This window comes from Apodemus sylvaticus, chromosome 5 (genome assembly GCF_947179515.1).
Source record: "Apodemus sylvaticus chromosome 5, mApoSyl1.1, whole genome shotgun sequence".
Classification (NCBI taxonomy): Eukaryota; Metazoa; Chordata; class Mammalia; order Rodentia; family Muridae; genus Apodemus; species Apodemus sylvaticus.
Window position 1 is genome coordinate 9960471 of NC_067476.1, and position 21062 is coordinate 9981532.

At 51.9% G+C, this 21062-nt stretch overlaps 2 protein-coding genes across 3 annotated transcripts; one reads left to right on the forward strand and one right to left on the reverse strand.

Moving 5' to 3' along the window:
* Positions 1-3890: 3890 nt before the first annotated feature.
* Tor1b (torsin family 1 member B) lies at positions 3891-10170 on the forward strand. 2 transcript variants are annotated; one of them, XM_052182120.1, is made up of 5 exons: positions 3894-4183; positions 4670-4935; positions 6715-6890; positions 7361-7488; positions 7725-10170. In XM_052182120.1, the coding sequence occupies exons 1-5, from the start codon at positions 3985-3987 to the stop codon at positions 7964-7966; spliced, it is 1011 nt and encodes a 336-aa protein (XP_052038080.1). In that variant the 5' UTR covers positions 3894-3984; the 3' UTR covers positions 7967-10170. The 2 variants fall into 2 exon arrangements, with proteins under 2 accessions (XP_052038081.1, XP_052038080.1); XM_052182121.1 differs by lacking the exons at positions 7361-7488; positions 7725-10170 and having other exon boundaries at positions 3891-4183; positions 6705-6870.
* A 1371-nt stretch (positions 10171-11541) lies between these two features.
* On the reverse strand, positions 11542-18295 carry Tor1a (torsin family 1 member A). The gene is made up of 5 exons (XM_052182122.1): positions 18069-18295; positions 17453-17718; positions 14547-14722; positions 14328-14455; positions 11542-12139 (listed from the first exon to the last, which is right to left on the reverse strand). The coding sequence occupies exons 1-5, from the start codon at positions 18247-18249 to the stop codon at positions 11889-11891; spliced, it is 1002 nt and encodes a 333-aa protein (XP_052038082.1). The 5' UTR covers positions 18250-18295; the 3' UTR covers positions 11542-11888.
* Between the last annotated feature and the right edge of the window lie 2767 nt (positions 18296-21062).

Genomic DNA, 21062 nt, shown 5'->3' on the forward strand with positions numbered 1-21062 from the left:
GAAGGCACAAGCCACCACACCTGGCTTACTCACAGCGTTTGCAGTGTCCTATTTCAGGGTGACAAAACAGGCTCCAGCCATCGTCCTAACCCTTCAGTCGGCTTGGATTCCTGAAGCAGGGCTGATCAATCAATTAGGTTATGGCAAGGGTGCTGGTATTTTGTCTAAGCTCCACCCCACACCTACCTGGCAATAGCTAGGTATGTCCCGCCCTATAATAGATCTGACCCACTATAAAAGGGGCTGCTTGCCCCTCCTCTCCCTCTTTGCTCTCTCCGTTCTCCCACATACTCTCACCTCTCTGCCCCTTGGGCTCCTCCCCCCCCCCCACTCCACTTCTCTACTCTCTCTCTGCCTTTCTCTACCACTAACTCCCAACCTCTACCCTGAATAAACTCTATTCTATACCATGCCTGTGTGTGTGTGGTCCCTCAGGGAGAAGAGGTGCCTGGACAAGGGCCTGCCTGGGCACCCCCTCCCCCCACACCGCCGTGCCACACTCCCTTAACCCCCAATCCTCTCTTTTTAAGCCCCTTCAAAGGGACCTGCACCACCCTTAAGAGAGCAAACATGCCATAGAGTTAGTGTGTTTTTTCTCTGAAGGGACAGCTAGAACAATCTTCTGGGCACTGATTTGTCCCTTCAAACGGTATCATCCAAAACTGGACCTGAGAGAATGATCAGCCAGACCCTTTGATCAGGACTGCTTGAAGGACTCAGCAGGATGATGAGGGGGCTTAAAGGGGGGGAGTATAGGGGTTAGGTGAGTGTGGCTAGGCGGCGTGGGGGAAGGTGTCCAGGCAGGCCCTTGCCTAGGCACCTCTGCCCCTGAGGGACCACACACACACAGACATGGTATAGAATAGAGTTTATTCAGAATAGGGAATGGGAGTTAGTGGGAGAGAGAGAGAGAGGGGGAGAGAGAGAGAGAGAGAGAGAGAGAGAGAGAGAGAGAGAGAGAGAGAGAGTGGAGGCCGGCCATGACCACGTGGAGGAGGGGGGAAGAGCCCCAGGGGCAGAGAGGTTAGAGTATGTGAGAGAGCGGAGAGCAAAGAGAAGAGGGGCAAGTAGCCCCTCTTATAGTGGGCCAGATCTCTGGGGTGGGGCGTACCTGGCTATTGCCAGGTAGGTGTGGGGTGGAGCTTAGACAAAACCCCAACACTGCTTACCTCTGCGTGCCTCTTGTCCCAATTCTTCCTCTATACAAACCTAAAGCTCATGTCGGTGTCCAGGGATGGACTTGGGGGGTCACCCGCCCCCCCCATCTGCTCCTACTCTCATTGCATCACCTTGATGGGAAACTCTTTTACCTGCCTTCACTCGTAAGCATCTCTTTAATTAGCACATTGGGACGGAAGACTAAGATTAGCCTGCCCGAGCTCTGGGGGCCTTAGCTTTTTGCCCTAGCCCCCCCAGAAGTAAGGACATTTATGGTCGGTGACTCTGCTGTGAGGTCAGGAACCACACCTGCCCTGTCCCCTGCTGTGTGTCTGGGACTGTGTATGGTGCAGGGCCTCACAAGCAGTCAGAGCTCATGAGTTATTTGTTGTGCATTAGTTGCCAAAGGAACTCAACCACGTTTGGCAAACCTGGACCAAGCAAGTGTGGACCACTGTGCCCTTCCCCCAGCCTTGAGCAGGCTAAAGAGACCTTAAGTGTTTGCCACAGTAGGTCTTCCGCCCCCAACCTAGGAGGCGGCCTTACCACACCTGCAATTTCCCACAGGAGCAGACCGCCTGCAGAACTTGCTTTGCAAAATAATGCAGCTGAAACAAAGCAACCAGATCCAGCTGAAAGGGGGGGGGGATCCAGCTCTCCCTATATAAATACGGTCTTGGCTTCCACCCTTCTCTGGCCCCACTTCGGCCCCCCAACCTCGCTTCCGGCCCCCCTCGCTCCCAGGCCCCCTCCCTGCCCCCCTGTCCTTTTTCATTTCCAGCCTCCCAGTTCATCCACGGCTGCTGGACGGCTACAGACCACTGTGACAATCCATTTCCTTGGGGAATGATCTCCGAGTTGGCTGCATTGTCCCCATTAAAGCCTGTGGCTCCCAACTCTATAGCAAGTTGATATAATGACTGTGTTTGGGGAGAGAGTAATCCCAAAATTCCGGCCTGGCTGTTTACAAACTTTACTCACTACATAGACCACACCTCGGCTTGGTTGTCGTTGTTGTTGTTTTGTTTTTTGCGTGGCTGTGCTTTGGTTTTTGCTTGGATAATACCTCTAATGTCCAGCGCAAACAAAGGCTTTCCCTGCTCCACGGTTCCTGGACTTCGATGACTCAATATTGGTCTTTGTCCTCTTGCCTGCCTCCCGCACAGCCTCTATGTCCTGAAAGGCAGGACCAACTCTTGTCTTCTCCGCTGCTGTCTCCCAACAGGCAGCCGGGCCCACCTCGTGCGTACAGGTGAACAGAGAGTGAATTCGTCAGGATCCCCGCAGGCGTCTCTATGCACTCCTGTCCCTAGTGCCCGGCCCTGAGCTTAGCATCAAGAGGACTCAGTAGCTGCTGAGGAAGGCTGCGGGCGAGCGGATCTGAGGAGCGCTCATCACAGCCCAGGTGAAATGAGAAAGGGCAAGTTTGGGGTTCGGAGAGGCTCTTAAAAAGGCCCTAAGAGTTGTGGGTGCGGCTCAGTGGTAGAGTATTTGCTCTACCACTGGAAAAGAAAGAAAAAGGAGGTCTGTAGAGTGACTGTGCTGGGTAAGAGCCCTCGCTGAACAGACGCAGGGACGCGAGGAGTCCCTCCATCGATAGTAAACTCTGGGTGGGTAGGATGGCCAAGTAACACCCACGCCTCCAGACAGTGACCAAAACCCTAGCTCCAAGTTTTATGCGCGCACACACATACAAGTGCACACATGTTCTCTCTCACCACAAATACACATTATTATTGTTGCTATTATGATGATTGTTAAAATTCTAACCTCCACCTCAACAGCCAGGTAAGTCTGGCCTACTATAAAAAGGGCCGCTCAGCCCCTCCTCCCTCTTACCTCTCTTCTCTTACTCTCTCCCTCTCAGCTTCTCCCTTGTCCCCTCTTGGGCTCTCCTCCCCTCCCCCCTCTCTCCACGTGGTTCATGGCCGGCCTCTGCTTTTCTACTCCCTTCCTCACTCTGCCTTTCTCTGCCTCTACTCCCCTTTTAACTCCCCTCCCCGTGCCCTGAATAAACTCTATTTTATACTATACCGTTGTATGTCTGGTCCCTCAGGGGATAGGGGTGCCTCGGCATGGGCCCGCTGAGGCACCCCCTTCCCCCACACCGCCACAGAACATATTCTCTAACCTTTCTCTTTTTATGATCACAACAATGATGATTTTATTTATTTATGTTTTATTTTGTGTGTCTGCACATGCCTGAGCTTATGTGTAGGCACTGTATACACGGAGGTCCCACAAAGCTCGCGAAAGGATGTCTGGAGGTACAGGCAGCTATAAGCCTGCAGATGTGAATGCTGGGAGATTTTTATGTGCGTATAGTTTTCCAATAATTTTATTATCTTGTGTATATGATTGTTTGGCCTGCACGTCTGTCCGTGCATCATGTGTGTGCAGTGCTTACAGAAGCCAGAAGGCGGCGGCAGAGCCCCTGGAACTGGTTAGAGACCATGACAGAGATGTGGGTGCTCGGAATTGAACCCGGGTCCTCAGGAAGAGCAAGTCAGTGGTCCTAACAACTGATCCATCTCTCCCCCTCTTCCTCGTCTCTCTCTTGTGTGCATGCGTGTGTGTGTGTGTGTGTGTGTGCGCATAACAAACAAACGAGACCTCTAAAAGATAGGCGCGAAATTCCTTTAATGCTCTCTAGTGGGTTTCCTGACACTCACTGGGACTGTGCGTCTAGTTTCCCCGCCCCTTTCCAACAAGGCGGCTTTCCGGCTAAGCGGAAGTGACAGCGCCGTACCGGAAGTAGGGTCCGCTGCTCGGCCGGGACTGACTCCTGCGCTCGGAGCGCGGTGGCGGTGGGCTTCGTTGCGTGCGATGAGACGAATCGCAGCGTTTGGGGTCTCCACGGCCCTGTGGGCGCTGCTGGCCGCCCACGTGGCGGTGGCGTTCGAGCCCGTGAGCGTGGGCATCGCCATCGGGGCTGTGTCGGCGCTCACCGGCTACCTGTCCTATTCCGACTTGTACTGCCGCTTCGCCGAGTGCTGCCAGGAGGAACGGCCCCTCAACACGTCGGGTATGTGCCCGCGGGCCGGGCGGGGCGGGCGGGCGGGCGGGCGCGGGGAGCTCGGCTCCCCCTCCAGCTGGATGCGGCGCCGCGGGAGACAGACACCGCCGAGACCTCGCCACCCCTTCGCAGGCTTTGCGATCACCGCCTTGAGAACTGAACGCAGCGGGGCCGGCTGGTGCGCCCCGTCCGTGGGCGTGCGGCTCCCTCCAGAAAGCCCGCCTTTGGCTCTGGCTGTTTTTTTTTCCCCCGAACCATCAGGGGTGGCGGGAAAGCTAGCCCGGAGCACAGCCGCGAGCTGGTTCTAACCTGGATGAATGAATCTGTGTAGCTTGCTTGACGCTTAGATGCTAAGGAACTCAACTGGCACTTGAGAGAGTCTGACGCTTGGCAGAGACGCCCCTGCTGGATCGGTCGCTAACTGTGCCGCTGGCCAGTTTCAGGTACTTTTTTAACCTGTGTTTTTTCTCTCTGTTTCGGGGCGGGCCTCCGCAGCCCTGAAGCTGGACTTGGAGGAGAAGCTGTTTGGACAGCACCTCGCCACCGAAGTGATTCTCAAGGCATTGACTGGCTTCAGGAACAACAAAAATCCCAAGAAACCGCTGACTCTGTCCTTGCACGGCTGGGCTGGCACGGGCAAGAATTTTGTCAGCCAGATTGTGGCTGAAAACCTTTATCCAAAAGGCCTGAAGAGTAACTTTGTCCACCTGTTCGTCTCCACTCTTCACTTCCCACATGAGCAGAAGATAAAACTGTACCAGGCAAGAAAACCCACTGATCTCTGATCATATGCCCGGGGCACCTGCCCACTAGCTCTGGACTCTGCTTCTCTTTCTCTGCCTTGAGGTTGCTCCATCTGGCCTCTTTGCTTTACTGCTTTCAGCTATTAATTTGTTGACTGAGTTTTATGTGTATGTGTGCATGGCTTGGAACTCACAGAGATCCACCTGCCTCTGCCTTCCGAGGCTGGGATTACATACCTAGCCTCTCTTTATTTATACTTTTTGAGTCAAGGCCTCATTGTGTAACCCAGGCCGACTTTGGTGTTAGGGATCCAGTGTTCTGAGGGCTGAGATTAGCAGGCGTCTATCAATCTGCCCATCTTACAGCCTGTGGGGGAGAGGGTGGTCTTAGACAGGGTCTAATGGAGCCCAGCATCAAATTCACTATAAATAGCAGAGGCTGGCCTTGAACTTTTGATCCTCCTACCTTCACCTTCCCGGTGTTGGGTTATAGGTGTTGTGCCTTAGCATGTCCCGCCTTCTCTCTCTCTCTCTCTTGTTTTGTTTTTTGGATTTGGTTTTTTCGAAACAGGGTTTCTCTGTATAGCCCTGGCTGTCCTGGAACTCACTCTGTAGACCAGGCTGGCCTCGAACTCAGAAATCTGCCTGCCTCTGCCTCCCAGAGTGCTGGGATTACAGGCGTGCGCCACCACTGCCCGGCCCTTCTCTCTCTTTTTTTTAAATTGCTATTCCAAAATAATCCAGCGAGGTAGGGGATGCTATGGACATTTAAAGATGGAACCAGCTAGTGTGTGTGTGTGGGGGGGGGGGCATCAAGCAATTCCTGGGACTAGGGGGAGGGAGAAGGGGACTGGAACTGGAGAAGGCAGGCAAGAGAGGCATGGTGACTTGTCCCTTCTGGTCTGAACTCCTGGCCTCCGGTCTCCAGGCCTCCCAGCGAGGCAGAGGGTGTTAGGTAGTTTGCTTGGGCATGGCCATGTCTAAAACTTACTGCCTCTGCTGCAGCCTGGACTGTGCCCAGTCTCACAGAAGCAAAGCTCTGTACTCTTTCTCCTTGTGAGATCGATTGTCTTGCCCATTGGTGCTAGGCCTCCTACTGGATGGAGCTAGCAAACAGAAACCCAATCGAAGAAGGGAAATGAAACTGAGTCTCTTTTGTAAGGCAGGGAGGAGTGCCAGAAGGAACAACAGGTTTTTATTTGACGGTGCTGAGGAAGTGCTTTGCCACCAAGCTACAGTCCCCACCAGGAAGTAAAGTTCATGTTTTCCAGGTTTTATTATAGCTCTCTTGAAATACAGCATCTGCAGTGGGGAGTCCGTAGTTGTGGCCTTTCCCACTTGGGGGATGAGAAGTGGTTACTTGGATGTTTCAATAAAGCGAGGGTACTGGGGATGTAGCTCAGGCCAGCAGGGCGGCATCTTTACACACTGTGTGGTTCCTGCATTGTGCAGATCCAAATCCAGTTGTCATTTCTGTGTGCCTGTGGTCTCGGCTTCTTTTCTTGTTGCTGTGATAAATACCTTGAGAGAGCTACAGGGGCTCTCTCCTGCCTTGCTGGGGCCTGTATGGGAGGCCAGCGGTGGCTTTTGGTAGTCAGTTCTCTTCTTTAGCCATTTGGGTCCCAGGGATTGAGGTGGCCAGGCTTCGATGGCTAGTGCCTTCCTACCTGTGATAGAGTTTGGGACAGTGTCATCTGCTGTGTGGGGGCAAGTATGCCGCTGGGGCTTCCTGAGGCCCCTTCCCCTTCATCCTCTGGAGCATCCTCTGAGCTGCGTTTCTCTTTGAGGTTGGTCTAGGACCAGCTCCAGAACTGGATTCAAGGCAATGTGAGCGCCTGTGGCAGCTCCGTCTTCATCTTTGACGAGATGGATAAATTGCACCCCGGGATCATCGACGCCATCAAGCCCTTCCTGGACTACTATGAGCAGGTGGATGGGATTTCCTACCGCAGAGCCATCTTCCTCTTCCTCAGGTCAGCCAATGGGGCTTCTCAGGGCCCCCCACGTGCTATCCGGGACAGAAGTGCCAGCTTGGCAAAGCCATGGGCCCACCTGCCATCTCTCGCTTCCCAGTGTCACTCTGGCATAGAAAGGGAGTCGGGGATGAGCCGGAGTGATCCTCTGACTGGGTACTCGCTCGGTGCCCCTGCCAGCCACTCTGAGTTCAAAACACCGCATTTACATTCCTCGAAGGCAGACAAACTTTATGCCCTTGTCTGATAGCACACCGCAAATAGTCCTGACTTAAAACTTTGCAAGACTAGAAATGTAGCACCCCTGGAGCTGGAGTGTCACATAGTGTCACATAGTGCTATGTGGCACCTGTTTACCAGGCACAGGACCCTGGGGTCAGGAATAAAGCCTTGGACGGGTGTATTTGGTATGGAGACGGGGCAGCAGCATTCACTTGTAATACTGGTCTTTGCATCTCTGGCCAACTCAGCAATGCAGGAGGGGACCTGATAACTAAGACGGCCCTGGACTTCTGGCGGGCAGGAAGAAAAAGGGAGGAGATCCAGCTGAAGGACCTGGAGCCCGTGCTGTCTGTGGGTGTCTTCAACAACAAGCACAGTGAGTCCACCGTGGAGTGGGGAAGCCGGTGCTCTGCTGGCATTGAGTGGATTCGCAGCAGTGTGTGTTAGGAAGCCAGCAACGCCCCTGCTTGTGGCTCTGCTGCCGCAGGGAGACTTCTTAGGGTATTCTGCAGGCATGCCACTTGACAGTGTCTGGAAGGGTGAAGGAAGGCACGAGGGATGGGCTATGAATAGACGTCAGTGACAGGAGACCCGCTGTGTCTTGTTCTGCAGGTGGCCTGTGGCACAGTGGGCTGATAGACAAAAACCTCATCGACTACTTTATCCCCTTCCTGCCCTTGGAGTACAAGCACGTGAAAATGTGTGTGCGGGCAGAGATGAAGGCCCGAGGAGCTGCTATTGACGAGGACATCGTCACCAGTGTGGCAGACGAAATGACCTTTTTTCCCAAGGATGAGAAGATCTACTCGGACAAGGGCTGCAAGACCGTGCAGTCCCGGCTGGATTTCCACTGAGCTCTTCACCCAATGGGCTGGGAAGATTGAGGGGAGCCTCCCACCCCCCACCAGAGCCTTGCCATGGAGAAGCACTTTGAAGCCCCTCCCCTTGGGGCTCTGCACATTTGCACCTGTGGACTTGGGGTGCTGTCAGCGCAGCATCTGAAGATGAACTTTTAGAACAACTGTTACTGTGAATCCAGTGCCTAAAAAAAAAAAGTCTGAACTCAGGCCAAAGGCCCTGTGTGGCCAGCAGCACCCACGCCTCGGGTGCCACGGATGGGCCTGCGGCATCCTGCGGGAACAGGGCTTCTTGCCAGCAGCACCCACCGTGCTGTTTTTTTCTTTTGTGCCTTGAGCTGGTACTCACAATTTTCAGAAGCAGGAGGCACTGACAGATGCTCGCTGTTGGAGGGGAGCATGAGGGCGGGGTGCTCCCTCTGAGGCTCCTGGAGCACACTGGGACACACAGAGCCTTGGAGTTCATACCTTACCGTTTGCTGCTGCTCCCAGCCCTGACTGTGGGGTTCTCTCTCCAGTCTCCCACTGTGCGTGGGTCACACAGCCCACCTTGTACCCTGCCTATCAACTGTTAGATTCACCCCAGCCTCATCCCTGCCTGCATCAGGGTGAACTGTCGTTTTTTTTTTTTTTTTTTTTTTAAGGGAGCTCTTCGGTCCCTGTTTGCCTGTTACACTTGCTCTGAAGGTCAAGCTCTGATTTGCAGAACATGCATAGGAAGAAGCTCTAGGCTGGGGCTGACCTGGCCAAACCCCGTGGGAAGGAGTATGTCCGCTGTACAGCACAGATGCCTTTTTTTTTTAAAGGACATGCACATATTTAAGATTTATGTTTTTACTTCTAAAGCTTAGGTAGTAAGTGTAAGATGCCATGCATTTTAAAACCTAGGAAGTGCCACAAGTGCTGGGGTGTGCCTTTAATCCCAACACTTGGCAGGCAGAGGAAGGTGGATCTCTGGGAGTTCAAGCCCAGCCTGGTCTACAGGGTGAGTTTCAGGACAGCCTGGGCTACAGGGTGAGTTCCAGGACAGCCTGGGCTACAGGGTGAGTTCCAGGACAGCCTGGGCTACACAGAGAAGCCCTTTCTCAAAAAAAAAAAAAATCTAGGAAGGACATAAAATAGAATCATGCTTCTTCTCAGGTTTTTGTTGTTGGTATGGGGGCACAATACCCATGATCCCAGCAGGAGATGAGGAGGCTTCGGCTATCTTTTTGAGTTTGAGAACAGCCTGAGCTACATGAAACTCCCAAAAGCAGAAAAAGGGTTTTATGGTTAAATGCGTAGAGAGTAGAACGATACCGGCACAACTTTAGATTGCACAGAGTCCTCAGTGTGAGGGTTCTGGGTGTAACCTCAGGGCACCTTGAGCAGCTTCTGGGCTGCTCTGATTGTTGAGAGCTGAGCCTGTGCCTCCAAGCTTGTGAACCACTCTGACCTGTCCTGCAGTTGCTATGCAGCTGCAGACGTGGAAACACTGCCATGTTTTTAAACAATGTGGTAAAGTGACTGTTTTTATAACACGGCAACGCCTTCTATAGAGAATCACAGCTAGTCTTTTAGAAATGCCCTGGTGAGCTGGGTGTGGCGGTGCTCACCTTTAGTCCCCGTACCTGTGAGGCCAGCCCAGGCCACACAAGTGAGTATCAGGCCAGGGGTGTGCATGCTGTAATCCTATCACTTAGGAAGAGGAGCTTCAGGTTGCCTGAGCTCCATAGAGTCCCCGCCTTTTTTCTTTTTTTCTGATTTTTTGAGACAGGGTTTCTCTGTGTAGCCCTGGCTGTCCTGGAACTCACTGTAGACCAGACTGGCCTCAAATTCAGAAATCTGCCTCTGCCTCCCAAGTGCTGGGATTAAAGGCGTGCGCCACCACTGCCGGCTAGAGCTCCTGCCTTAAAGCAGGAAGCAAGCAAAAAAAACCAAAAAACAACAACAAAAAAATAACGTGCCAAGGTAAAGCCATAGTCTTGACCTGGAGCCAAGTTACTGTTTATAAGCTGTCAGGCTCCCGGCCAAGAAACAAGCCTTTCCGTTTACAATGATGTAATGCGTGGACACGTGTTGGCCACCTTTGGACTGCTGTTACTGATCTCCAACTTCAGAAGGCCTGCTGTGGCCTGCTGTGGCCTGCCCCAGCCTCCCAAGCCTGCCTGTGAGAAGGCAACACAGCTGGATGGAAACAATAAAGCAGTGGTGCATTGTGAGATGTCCCTCCTAAGTTTCCCTCGTCTGTGTGATAGCGAACCAAGCTCAGAATCTAGGCTCTGGAGCGGTGGGTGGGTGAGTGTACTGTTCTCCTACACCTGGAGATTCATAAAAAAAAAAAAAAAAAAAATCAATGTTTGCTTTAAATGCTGTTACCCACACACCTAGGACAAGGCCACACCAGGTAGGTAAGGGCTTTTCCTGTGTAGTGTTTGCATACATGCGCCAACTTGGGCACCTTTCTTAGTTCTCCACCTTCCCAACAGGCTCTGGAGCTCAGAGCCTGCTACTCAGGCTGGGTAGCAAGCTCCAGGAAGCTGCCAGACAAGCTTTTCTACCACATAGATCACCATTAGGAGGATGCTATCTGCAACTGCTGGGTCTGGATCAGAAGCCTGGACTCAGGCCCCATACCCTATACTTGGCCCTTACACTCAGTGTCCCGATCTTTGTAGTGTTCTGGATGCTGTGGTGAGCTGCACTTTCCCACTCAGATGCCGTTCTGTCAGGGTCTGAGAGCTGGCCACTGCCTAGAGACCCAAGTTGCTGGTCTTCCTGCCCAGGACTGACAACCTGATTCTAGCTGTCCATTGGCCAGATCTTAGTGGAAACACGCTGGCCTCACCTCTCGGCAGTTTTGGCACATGGCTGTCACAGGACAGAAGTCTGGAAGGTAAACCTCTGCACAGACATATGGCTGCTCCCTCTGGTTCTTAGTTGGTGTCTAGGAGCCTGACACTGCCCACCTGTCCCATGCTGCCACATCTACAAAGACAGGACTCAGCAGGACAGAGAAACGGTGCTCATCAGTTAGGGCTTGGTACTTGGGCTCCATCTTCGGGTGAGTGGTCAGACCTGACTTGTCAGACCTGGGGGCCTGGAACCATCGTTGGGAGCCGTGGGCCACCTGAAAAGGCCTTGAACAGGCTGGTAACAGAGGCAGAGCGTGGTCCTGCTAACAGTTGACCTAGTTTTGACATCAGGCCCCTTTCTCCCTGATAAACCCAGCCTGTCAGGGCAGTGCAGGACAACCACACCCACAGAAGCCTCGCCCCTTGGCAGGCGCTAGCTTGTGTGTTGCATAGAAGTCTCTCCAGAGCCCTGTCATGCCTGACATCTGGAGTGACCTGTGTGGCAGGGTCATTAAGCTCACTTGTCTTGTTACTAAGGAATCCAGGGACGAGCAGAGGCACATCTGTGATCCAGGCTCACTTAACACTGCATGGCTCCCGCAGGGACGCCTTCAGCCCCCGTGGTCCTCAGATACCATTCCATGCAGATGTCCATACTCGGGTTTCTGCAGTAGAAATACTGGTAATGTCACCCAACAGTTCCAAAAGACACAAAGTCAACACCTGAAAGGCTTCTCATAGTATTAAAAACCATTTTAAATAAAGTTACCACATTTACAGTAAAACTTACTTGTCCTGCCTCAAAACAGAAACACCTAAAATTAAAACATAATTTTAAAAAAATCATGAGCCCAGAATGGGCAGGCTGGACGCTGATTTCATCCTCTGGAGGCCCCAGGAGCTTCAGGTTCACGTTGCATCTGTGGTCCCTACAGCATGGCCACCTGCAGCCTCTGAGGAGCAGAAACCACCCCTGGTGAGATCTCGGCTGACCTCAGCAGGAAGTGTCCAAGCGTCTTCTGGGGAAAGGAGCACCCGGCAGCAGGGCTCAGAGCAGCGGACCTACAGGGCCCAGGCAGCCGGGCTCAGTCGTCCAGGTAGTAGTCCAGCTTGGTGAACACAGTCTTGCAGCCCTTGTCAGAGAAGACCTTCTCCTCCTTGGGGAAGAACGTCATCTCTTCAGCTACCTTGCTAATAATGTCCTCATCTTCTTCATAGCCACGGGACTGCATCTCAACTCTGATGCACATTTTCAGGTGCTTGTACTCCAGGGGCAGGAAGGGGACAAAATAATCTATGAGGTTCCGGTCAATGAGGCTGCTGTGCCAGAAGCCACCTGGGAAAGACAAAAAGGTGCCACATTAACAGAGATTGGTCCAGACAGAATAATTAGCTGGTGTTCTCTGGGGCCACATTACCCAGCGTCATACAGTGAGGGAGAAACAGAAGCTGAAAACACTGCCTTGGGGTGCAGCTGTGACAGCAAGGGCAGGGTGACATAGGGGGACACCTTTGGGGTCGGTCATTAATTGAGACTGCCTTTAACAGTGCACACCTTTAATCCCAGCACTCCTGAGGCAGAGGCAGAGGCAGATGGATCTCTGAGTTCAAGACCAGTCTGGTCTACAGAGTGACTTCCAGGACAGCCAGGGCTACACAGAGAAACCCTGTCACACAAAAACCAAACAACATGAGCACTTGTTGCTCATTGCAGAGGACCTGAATCGGGTCCCAGTACTCCTCAGGCTGCTCATAACCCCTTGCAACACTGGGTCCAGGGTGCAAAACCCTTTCTGGACACCCACATACACATACATAGGCACACAAAAATAAAAAACACACAAAAAAGCTTTAAAATGGACACTTTAGAGCTCTGGGCTTGGAAAGGCCTCTCCAGTGTGCCTTAGAGATGGGAAACAGACTAGAGGGCCACATGCTGGGACCCAGGCAGGGTGGTGAGAAGCTGGTGGACAGGTTGGAAGGTTTTGAAAAAGGAGGTAAGGGAGGGCTAGCCACAGCCCCCACCAGCCAGTCTCCAGCTAGAGCTTCCGCAGCTGGACCTGCCATTAAGGAACCCACAGCTGCTGCCTGCCAGCGCCTAACCATGCAGAGCATTCTAGAAGCAACACCTAGACTCCCACGGGTAGTAAGGTGGTCAGCAGGGCTGTGCACCTCAAGGGTCTGGATTCTGACATCTTCCCTACAAAAGCCTAGCTCTGCATGGCTCAGCCTACCAGCCCTGGGAACAGTGGACTGAGCACCTGCAAGATGCCCTAAAGAGCCCATGACACGTCGTGATGCCTGCTTAGCCTATTAGTCTTTGTGCTCTGGCTCCCAGTGCAAGCTGTGCAGAGAGCCCAGGGTCTGTGTTCTCTGAATAGTGCTCTGCACTGATAGGACTTGGGGGAGGACCTGTGGCCACAGCAAAGAACAACCCGACTGTGGAGCAGTAGTCACCAGTGTAACTTCTGCCTTGAAGGCCTACTCTGTGCCAGATGCACAAAGAACCCTGGGGAAGTAGCTGGGGGCATCTGCCTGGCTGGGGAGGTGACCCCGAACACAGCCTGAATGACGAGACTCCGACCAGCTGACCCACCAAGCACTCAGCAGAACCAGTGACCTCAGATGGTCACATGGCCTTAAAGACACCAGCTAGGGGCCCTGGGTTTGAATGTGAACTACACAAAAGCAAAACCACCCACATACTGCCAACTGAGTTGTGTGTCCTCAGGAAATGTCTCCTTCTAGGGTGGCCCAACACGTGCCCTCCTCCCAAGACTGCTCCTCACTGCCCACCCCAGCACAACTGTCTACCAGCCATGACAGATGTCTCAACTACCTCATATCCACTACAGCCATGCAGGAGGTCCTCCTGCCTTCATCACACAAGCACACACACATGCACACACACTGCTCTGATGGACGGACTGCCTGCCACCCCATCAGGAGTAACAGAACCACTGTGCCAGCCACCTAACGTCAATGCTGATTTGTTGGTGAGCAACTCTGGTGGGGCCTGTAGCCTTTTGTCACCTCACTGACTTGATGAGATAACCAGTGAGTCACCCTCAAGGCTGCCTGCCTCCTAGGTTCAGGGTCAAAGGTCTGCATGACAGGAGAAGCAGCTGAGCTGAAAGTCAAAGGCTGAGTGCGGATGTCTGGTGCCATACTAGCTCTTCCCGAGCCCGTGCCCTCTGTAAGGACAGACAGACAGCATCTACCCAGCCCCCAGGTCACAGACGGAGTCAAACGGGCCGTCCAGTGTCTGTGACAGAGGGAAGGTGCATGGCAGACAGTCTAGGACACTGAAGAGAGAGGCCCTACCAGTTCCCACCTCCCGGCAGCCATCTACAGTGGCCTTCCGCTTCAATGCCTGCCCTTCCTCTACAAGGAACCAACTCATCTATAAAGCCTCCTGCAGCTCAGTAACAGCTGTCACTCAGGGATTCCTGAGTTGGGTCCGGGGAGCACTAAGGGCGCGTGGTCATGGGGTTGACCTCAGGAAGGACTACGGCCATACTTACTGTTCTTGTTGTTGAAGACAGACACGGCCAGGGCGTGTTCCATGTCTCTGAGCTTGATTTCTTCCCTCTGCTTCCCACTCCTCCAGAAATCCAGAGCCACATCCGTGATCCTTTCTGCCCCTGCATTGCTGCCAAAACAATTGCAGTGAGGAGGGACTGCATCTCTTCCCAAAGCCCCCAGCTCAAGGGTCTCCCACACTGTCCCAGCCAGAGCCTCACCTGAGGAAGATGAAGATGGCCTTCTGATAGGAGACCTCATCTACCACGTCGTAATAGTCTAGGAAAGGCTTGATGGCGTCGATGAGGCCGGCGTGCATCTTGTCCATCTCGTCAAAGATGAAGATGGAGCGAGCACAGGTGCTCACGTTGCCGCGGATCCACATCTGTAACTGGTCCTGAAGGACAAGGGGGCCATTCAGTGTGACCGTGGACTTCAACACCCACGTTCTCCGAAATAATGTCTCTGAGTCTCAAGTACAGGTGAAGAAATGCCTGATCTCAATAATCCTGACTATTCTATTCTGTGAGTGTGAGTACACACACACACACACACACACACACACACACACACTTTGGCCTCACAAGCACTTCTGTATGGATAGCACCATGCCCATACCACAGGCAAGGACCCTGAGTCACAGAGCACCCCAGCAGCTTGCCTAAAGAAAAGAGTTAGGCAGGATGGGCTCTCAGGACACTCCAGGTGTGTGACCTTACACTGCAATCACACCGAGGCTGTGTCAGCCAGGCACCAGCTCTGTCCTCACAATGTCACATATATCCTGTGCATGACAGCTCTGGATGAGAGGCACAAACCCACCGTCACTTCAGCCCTTCCTCTGCTGTCCAGCCTGCAAAGTGACTTAGTCACAGTGGGTAGGCGCTGCACAAGGCTCCCTTAGGGGGTCTGAACTTGAGCGCTCAGCATCCTGGGAAGGGTGTGACCAGGCTTTCCTGACCAGGAACACACTCTGGAGATGGACATGGTGACATTCATCTGAGATCCTGCTGAGACAATGCAAGAACTCCAGGCCAGGCCCGGGAAGAGAGCTCAGTGGGTAAAGTGCCTGCCTTACCCGCGCCCCTAAGAGGAAGCCAGTGGCATCCTAAGAGATCCCACTGAGAAAGCAAAGTCAGGACCCACGGGATTTGCCTGGTAGGCAGGCCCAGGACTCAAATGACAGACCCTGTCTCAAAAAAAAAATGGAGACAGATCCTGAGGAACATCACTAAAATCAGACCTATGGCCTACATTGCGCACACAAGTTCACAAGCACACACAAACAAAACTCAAGAAACAAACTAAAATAATAATGATGAGGTGATGGTGCTAACGCTAATAAACAGGTTTCAGGGCTGCAACAATGAGCACGTGGGCAGCTGTCTCAGGAACATAGCAAAGGAACAAACCCAGATTATTTGTATTTGGTTGTTCAGTGGGGCAGATACTAAAGAATGAAATCAGAGCCTCAGTCACCCTAAGCCAGCCCCAAACAAACCCCAGCCAGGTTCTTACATGCTCAGCCATCAAGGGGAGACACACAGACCTCTTAAAGCACCTTCCTCAGAAAACTGAGCCCAAATTCTACCTAAGGTGTAGGCATTTCCACCCACCCTGCTCCTGAAGTGAGCTGGGAAGGCATCAATGTATCTTTCTCAAGAACACACGAGCAGCTACATTGTACATCCATCTGCTTAGGGTTTTCCTCCGGCTCTGTGACCATGTTACAGTTTTCCATTTGTGTCTAATGTAAGCAGCATCTCTGCAGGTCCAACCACCTTCCCCTCCCAGCAGCGTTCTCAACCTGTGGTTGGGAAGCCTCCCCCCTCCCCTCTGGGGGGTGCACTTATGAAATACCTGCAGATATTTGTGTTAAGATTCATAACAGTAGCAAAATTACAGTTATGAAGTAACACTGAAATCATTTTATGAGGAACTGAATTAAAGGGTCACAGCATTAGGAAGGTTGAGAAACTGCCTTAGAGGAGCCTTCAGACCCCTGAAGTGGCCGGCTAACACCAGGTGGCAAGTGAGCATTTCCATACAACTCACTCAGTTGTTAGAACCCAACAGAGAAGGTTTGTCCAGCCCAGTCTCCTGTCCCATCTACCAGAATAACTGTGTGCAAGCGCCCACTGCAGCGACCCAGACACCAATCCAAGCACTGTTCACTGAACATCTGTATCTCCTCCCCAAAGCCACTGAGGAAACACTGAGCCTCATTTTCTTTTCTTCCTCCACCTGCTGTCCTCTCCAAATCTGTTTTCAAACAAAAGCTTACTATGTAACCCAGACTAACCTCAAACCTGTGATCCTCCTGCCTCAGCCTGCTGGGAATACAGGTGTGTAGGAAAATACCTGCTGACCTCAGGCACCGAGATTAAACAACCTGCACAAAGCCACACAGTTACGGCCATGACAGTGCTTAACAGAAAGGGTGTGTGTGTGTGTGCAATAACACAAGTAGGGCAAAACCCCATTCTAAAACAGAGTGTCCCTTCTCAGGGTATGTGACAGTCCGGACTGCACAGCTGGGGGAGGGAGGGTCAGACCCTGAATTCAGGTGTGAGCCTGTTATCAGAATTAAACTCCAACAGCAGGCTGTAACAGCTGGGTCAAGGCAAGCTTGGCTCTCCAGGTTTCCTTTACACAATAGAGGGGGGGGAGGGACGACTCCTAAAGACCCTGGAGTTGATTATGTCCCCACTTCCGCATCCAAGTTGTTACCTTACCGAACTTAGAGGTCACTCATAAAACTTTGGTGATCTAATTGCTCTATGTAGTATTTCAAGCCCTTTGTAACTTACATATTTACCCCACCACCATCACACCCTCGCCACAGCGGGTTGAATGGAGGTTGGGGGTGAAGATACTTAATCTAGAACTTAGAACATTCTGGGCAAGTGCTCTACCCTGCACTACCCCCAGCCCTTGACAGTTCCCTTTAAAACACGGTGCAGAGCTGTCATTCCCCCAACGGATATGACCTCGCCAGTTTAAAGAGGAACTGACATACGGGCCACATTGAGGCTCACTCACTGACGTGGAATTCCCACATCCCACCCCACAACAGAGAAACCCCCAATCCCGGTCATCCACGAAGGCCGCCAACGAATGCTCTTGCCTTATACAGGGTGATGTTAGAGGCGTGGGGGAAGTGCAGCGTGGCCACAAACAGGTGGACATAGTCACTGTTCAGTCCACCCTCGTAAATATTCTCTGCGATGATCTTGCTGGCGAAGTTTTTGCCGGTGCCTGTCCACCCGTGCAGGGAGAGGGTAAGGGGCTTCTTGGGCTTCGGGTTGCTTAGGAAACCAGACACAGCGTTTAAGATGACTTTTTTTGCAAGATGCTGTCCAAAGAGCTTGTTATCCAGATCCTTCTGCAGTGCTGAGAAAGGAAAGACCACTCTGATCAGGAGAGAAACAAGCTGGCAAAACGCAGCCCCATTTCCAGGCTGTCAGGCCCGCGGAGCCTGATCTGGAGAGCGCTGAAGGACCCTGGTGCTCTGAACTCTGCCCTTCCTAGGGGTTGGCCTTGGGACGTTTCGGGCTGCTGCCAGGCTGCGCCCCAAAGCCAAGCGGAAGAGATGCCGAGAGGTCGCCCCGGTGAGTTCCGCGCGGGGTTGACACCCTGCCCCCGGCCCCGACCTCTCATCTCTCTGGCCTCGGACCAAAGTCTGGCCCTGCCGCGGCGACATCCCCCGGCCGCAGCATCCCGGCCGCCTGGTGCCCGCCTACCCTCTCGGCTGAGGCTCCGCATCTGCCCGCAGCACTCGGCGAAGAGGCAGTAGAGGCGAGGATAGGAGATATAGCCGGTGAGTACGCCGGCCAGGGCCAGGCCCAGGCTGATGGGCTCCACCGCACGAACCACGCACGGCGCCAGCAGCAGCAGGGCCAGAGCGGCCCGGCCGAGCTTCATGCCCCGACCCGCGCACCTTGCGCGTCCCAACACCCACCGTGCCCCGCGCACCGCCCAGAATCGTGTTTCCGGTTCCTGCCGGAGGGGCCGCCCTCTTTGTCCCGGGCAGGCAATCTCCCGACGTTAGTGGTTACCATCTTTGCTAAGGGCAAAGTCCTTTCTCCTTCTAAACCTTGACGTCATAGGAATAATTTTGAGGTGATAGGAATCAGGTGATGGTGATTGCTTTCCCAGCAAATAACAGTGTTTTAGGACCATTTTAAAAAAAAGATGCAGGTACCTGCATGCATGTGGTGCTCATAAACTCATGTAGACATACACACATTCATAAATTAACATGTAAATGAATAAATTTAAAAAATGAGAGGATAATATAGTGGGTTCCCATATGACCTCCCCAACTTATTTCCCTATTATTCAAACCTGGCATTCGGTCCAGGTGCAGTGGGTGGTGTGCTTCTTTAATCCCAAGACTCAGGAACCTGAGGAAGGTGGGTCTGTGTGAGTTTGAGGCCAATCTAGAAAGTTTCAAGCAGGTCTAAGCTGCATATTGGATCTTGTCTCAAAACAAAACAAAACAAAACAAACCTTGGCAATGTAGCACACACCTTTAATCCCAGCACTCTGGAGGTAGAGGCAGGTGGATGTCCAAATTGGAGGTCACCCTGTCCTATACAAGAAATTCGAGAAGCAGCCAGGGTTACACAGTGAAACTCTGACATCTCAAAAAAAAAAAAAAAAAAAAAACCGAAAAGAAAGAAAAGAAAAAAAGAAAAAGAAAAAAGGTATCTGTATATTATACTTGTTTTAAAAAAAAAAAATCCACAACTGCAGGGCAGTGGTGGCGCATGCCTTTAATCCCAGCACTTAGAAGGCAGGTGGATTTCTGAGTTCGAGGCCAGCCGGGTCTACCAGGTCTACAGAGTGAGTTCCAGGACACAGAGAGGGGGAAAAAGTATTATTAAATAAAGCCCATAGTTTACCCAGTTTCTTACTTAGGGAACTGTGTGTACTGTGTAAACATTATCCTTGTATTATTCAAATGCTGATTGGTATGCCCTCATATCTGGTTGCAATCCTTATTTTGACAATCTCTGGTCATCAATGTTGTGTAAATATTGCTCCCCAATTATTCTCTGATTGGTCAATAAAGGGCTGATCAGCCAGTGACAGAGCAGGAGAGGGAGAAGTGGAGTGGGGAAGTCCAGGAGACATAATCATAAAAAACAGCTGGAGCAGAGAGAAAGCCATAAAATGCAAGGATCTCAGGTATTTTGGCTGTGAAGTAGTCAGATTAATTTAGAGATTAAAATAGATTAATACTGCTCAATTATTGTGCCAGAAAGCTGTTAAATAGAATAGTCCTGTCTCAGTTATTTGGAAGCTAGTCTGGTTAAGAGAAAATGGCAACATTTACAAATTATCAACAGGGAACACATTCAGTTCTCCTCAGCCTCTCTTGGGTAAGGAGAGTTCTGAGTTCTGAATGAAACCCAGGGCCTCACACATTGTTCCCTGGAGCTATCTGTACCTCAGACCTTCTGTTTCTTCTTTGACTTCATTTTAACATTTCTTTGGGATGGGGGGGGGGGGGGAGGAGCAGGCTTGGTGGTGGGGGAGGGGTGGAATGGGAGCTAGGCTACAGGTCCTGTACAAGAACAGCACTCCTAACCTGTTTGCTACCTCTGCAGTCTCTTTGTTTTAAGCTAAAGACCTTCAGAACTACTCCAGACTATCTTTCAACTTGTTATATAGTATAGGCTGGTTTTGAACTTTTGATCCTCCTGCCTCAACCTTCTTAGTTCTGGGAGTTAGGCCTGGCCGTTTGTTGCTATCATTCCTGGGGATTGAATCTTGGGCCCTCTGCATGTAGCTGTACCACCGAGCTATATACCCTTGACTGAAAAATCTTTGTAGATTGTCCTGTTGGAATTTGACATTTTCTCATCATTATTAGACTAGGGTTCAGGAAGGGGTTGCCAATGTAAAGTGCTATTTCCACCACATCCTACCCAGAGCCACACTGTTAGCTGGTTTGATTGCTGATATAAACTTTGATTGCTGAGACAGTCACTTTTTTTGTTTGTTTGTTGATTTTTTTTGGGTTTTTTTTGAGACAGGGTTTCTCAACACCAGGCTGCTGAGACAGTCCTAATTTGTTTTCAGTTATGGTGATAAACACTATGACCAAAGTCCCTTACGGGAGGAAAGGGTTTATTTCATGTCATGGGATACAGTCCACCTTTATGTCTAGCCAAGGCAGAAACTCAAGGTAGGAGCCTAGAGGTGCCAGGCGATGGTGGTGCATGCCTTTAATCCCAGCACTTGGGAGGCAGAGGCAGGCAGATTTCTGAGTTCAAGGCCAGCCTGGTCTACAGAGCGAGTTCCAGGACAGCCAGGGAGGGCTACACAGAGAAACCCTGTCTTGAAAAAACAAACAAACAAACAAACAAACAAACAAGGAGCCTGGGGCTCAACCTGAAGAAGAGCCCATGAAGAATGCTTCTTACTGGCTTGCTCCCTCTGGCTTGCTCAACCACTTTTCTGTGCAGTGGTGTTTTGCCTACATTCGTGTCTGTGTGAGGGTGTGGGATCCTCTACAACTGTAGTTACAAACAGTTATGAGCTGCCACGTGAGTGCTGGGAAGTGAATCCAGGTCCTCTGGAAGAGCAGCCAGTGCTCCCAATCACTAGGCCATCTCTTTAGCCCCTCAGCTACTTTTCTTACACAGCCTGGAGGTAGCACCACTCAAGCAGAATGGGCCCACCCACACCAATCAATAATCAAGAAAAAGCCCACAGGCTAATGTGGT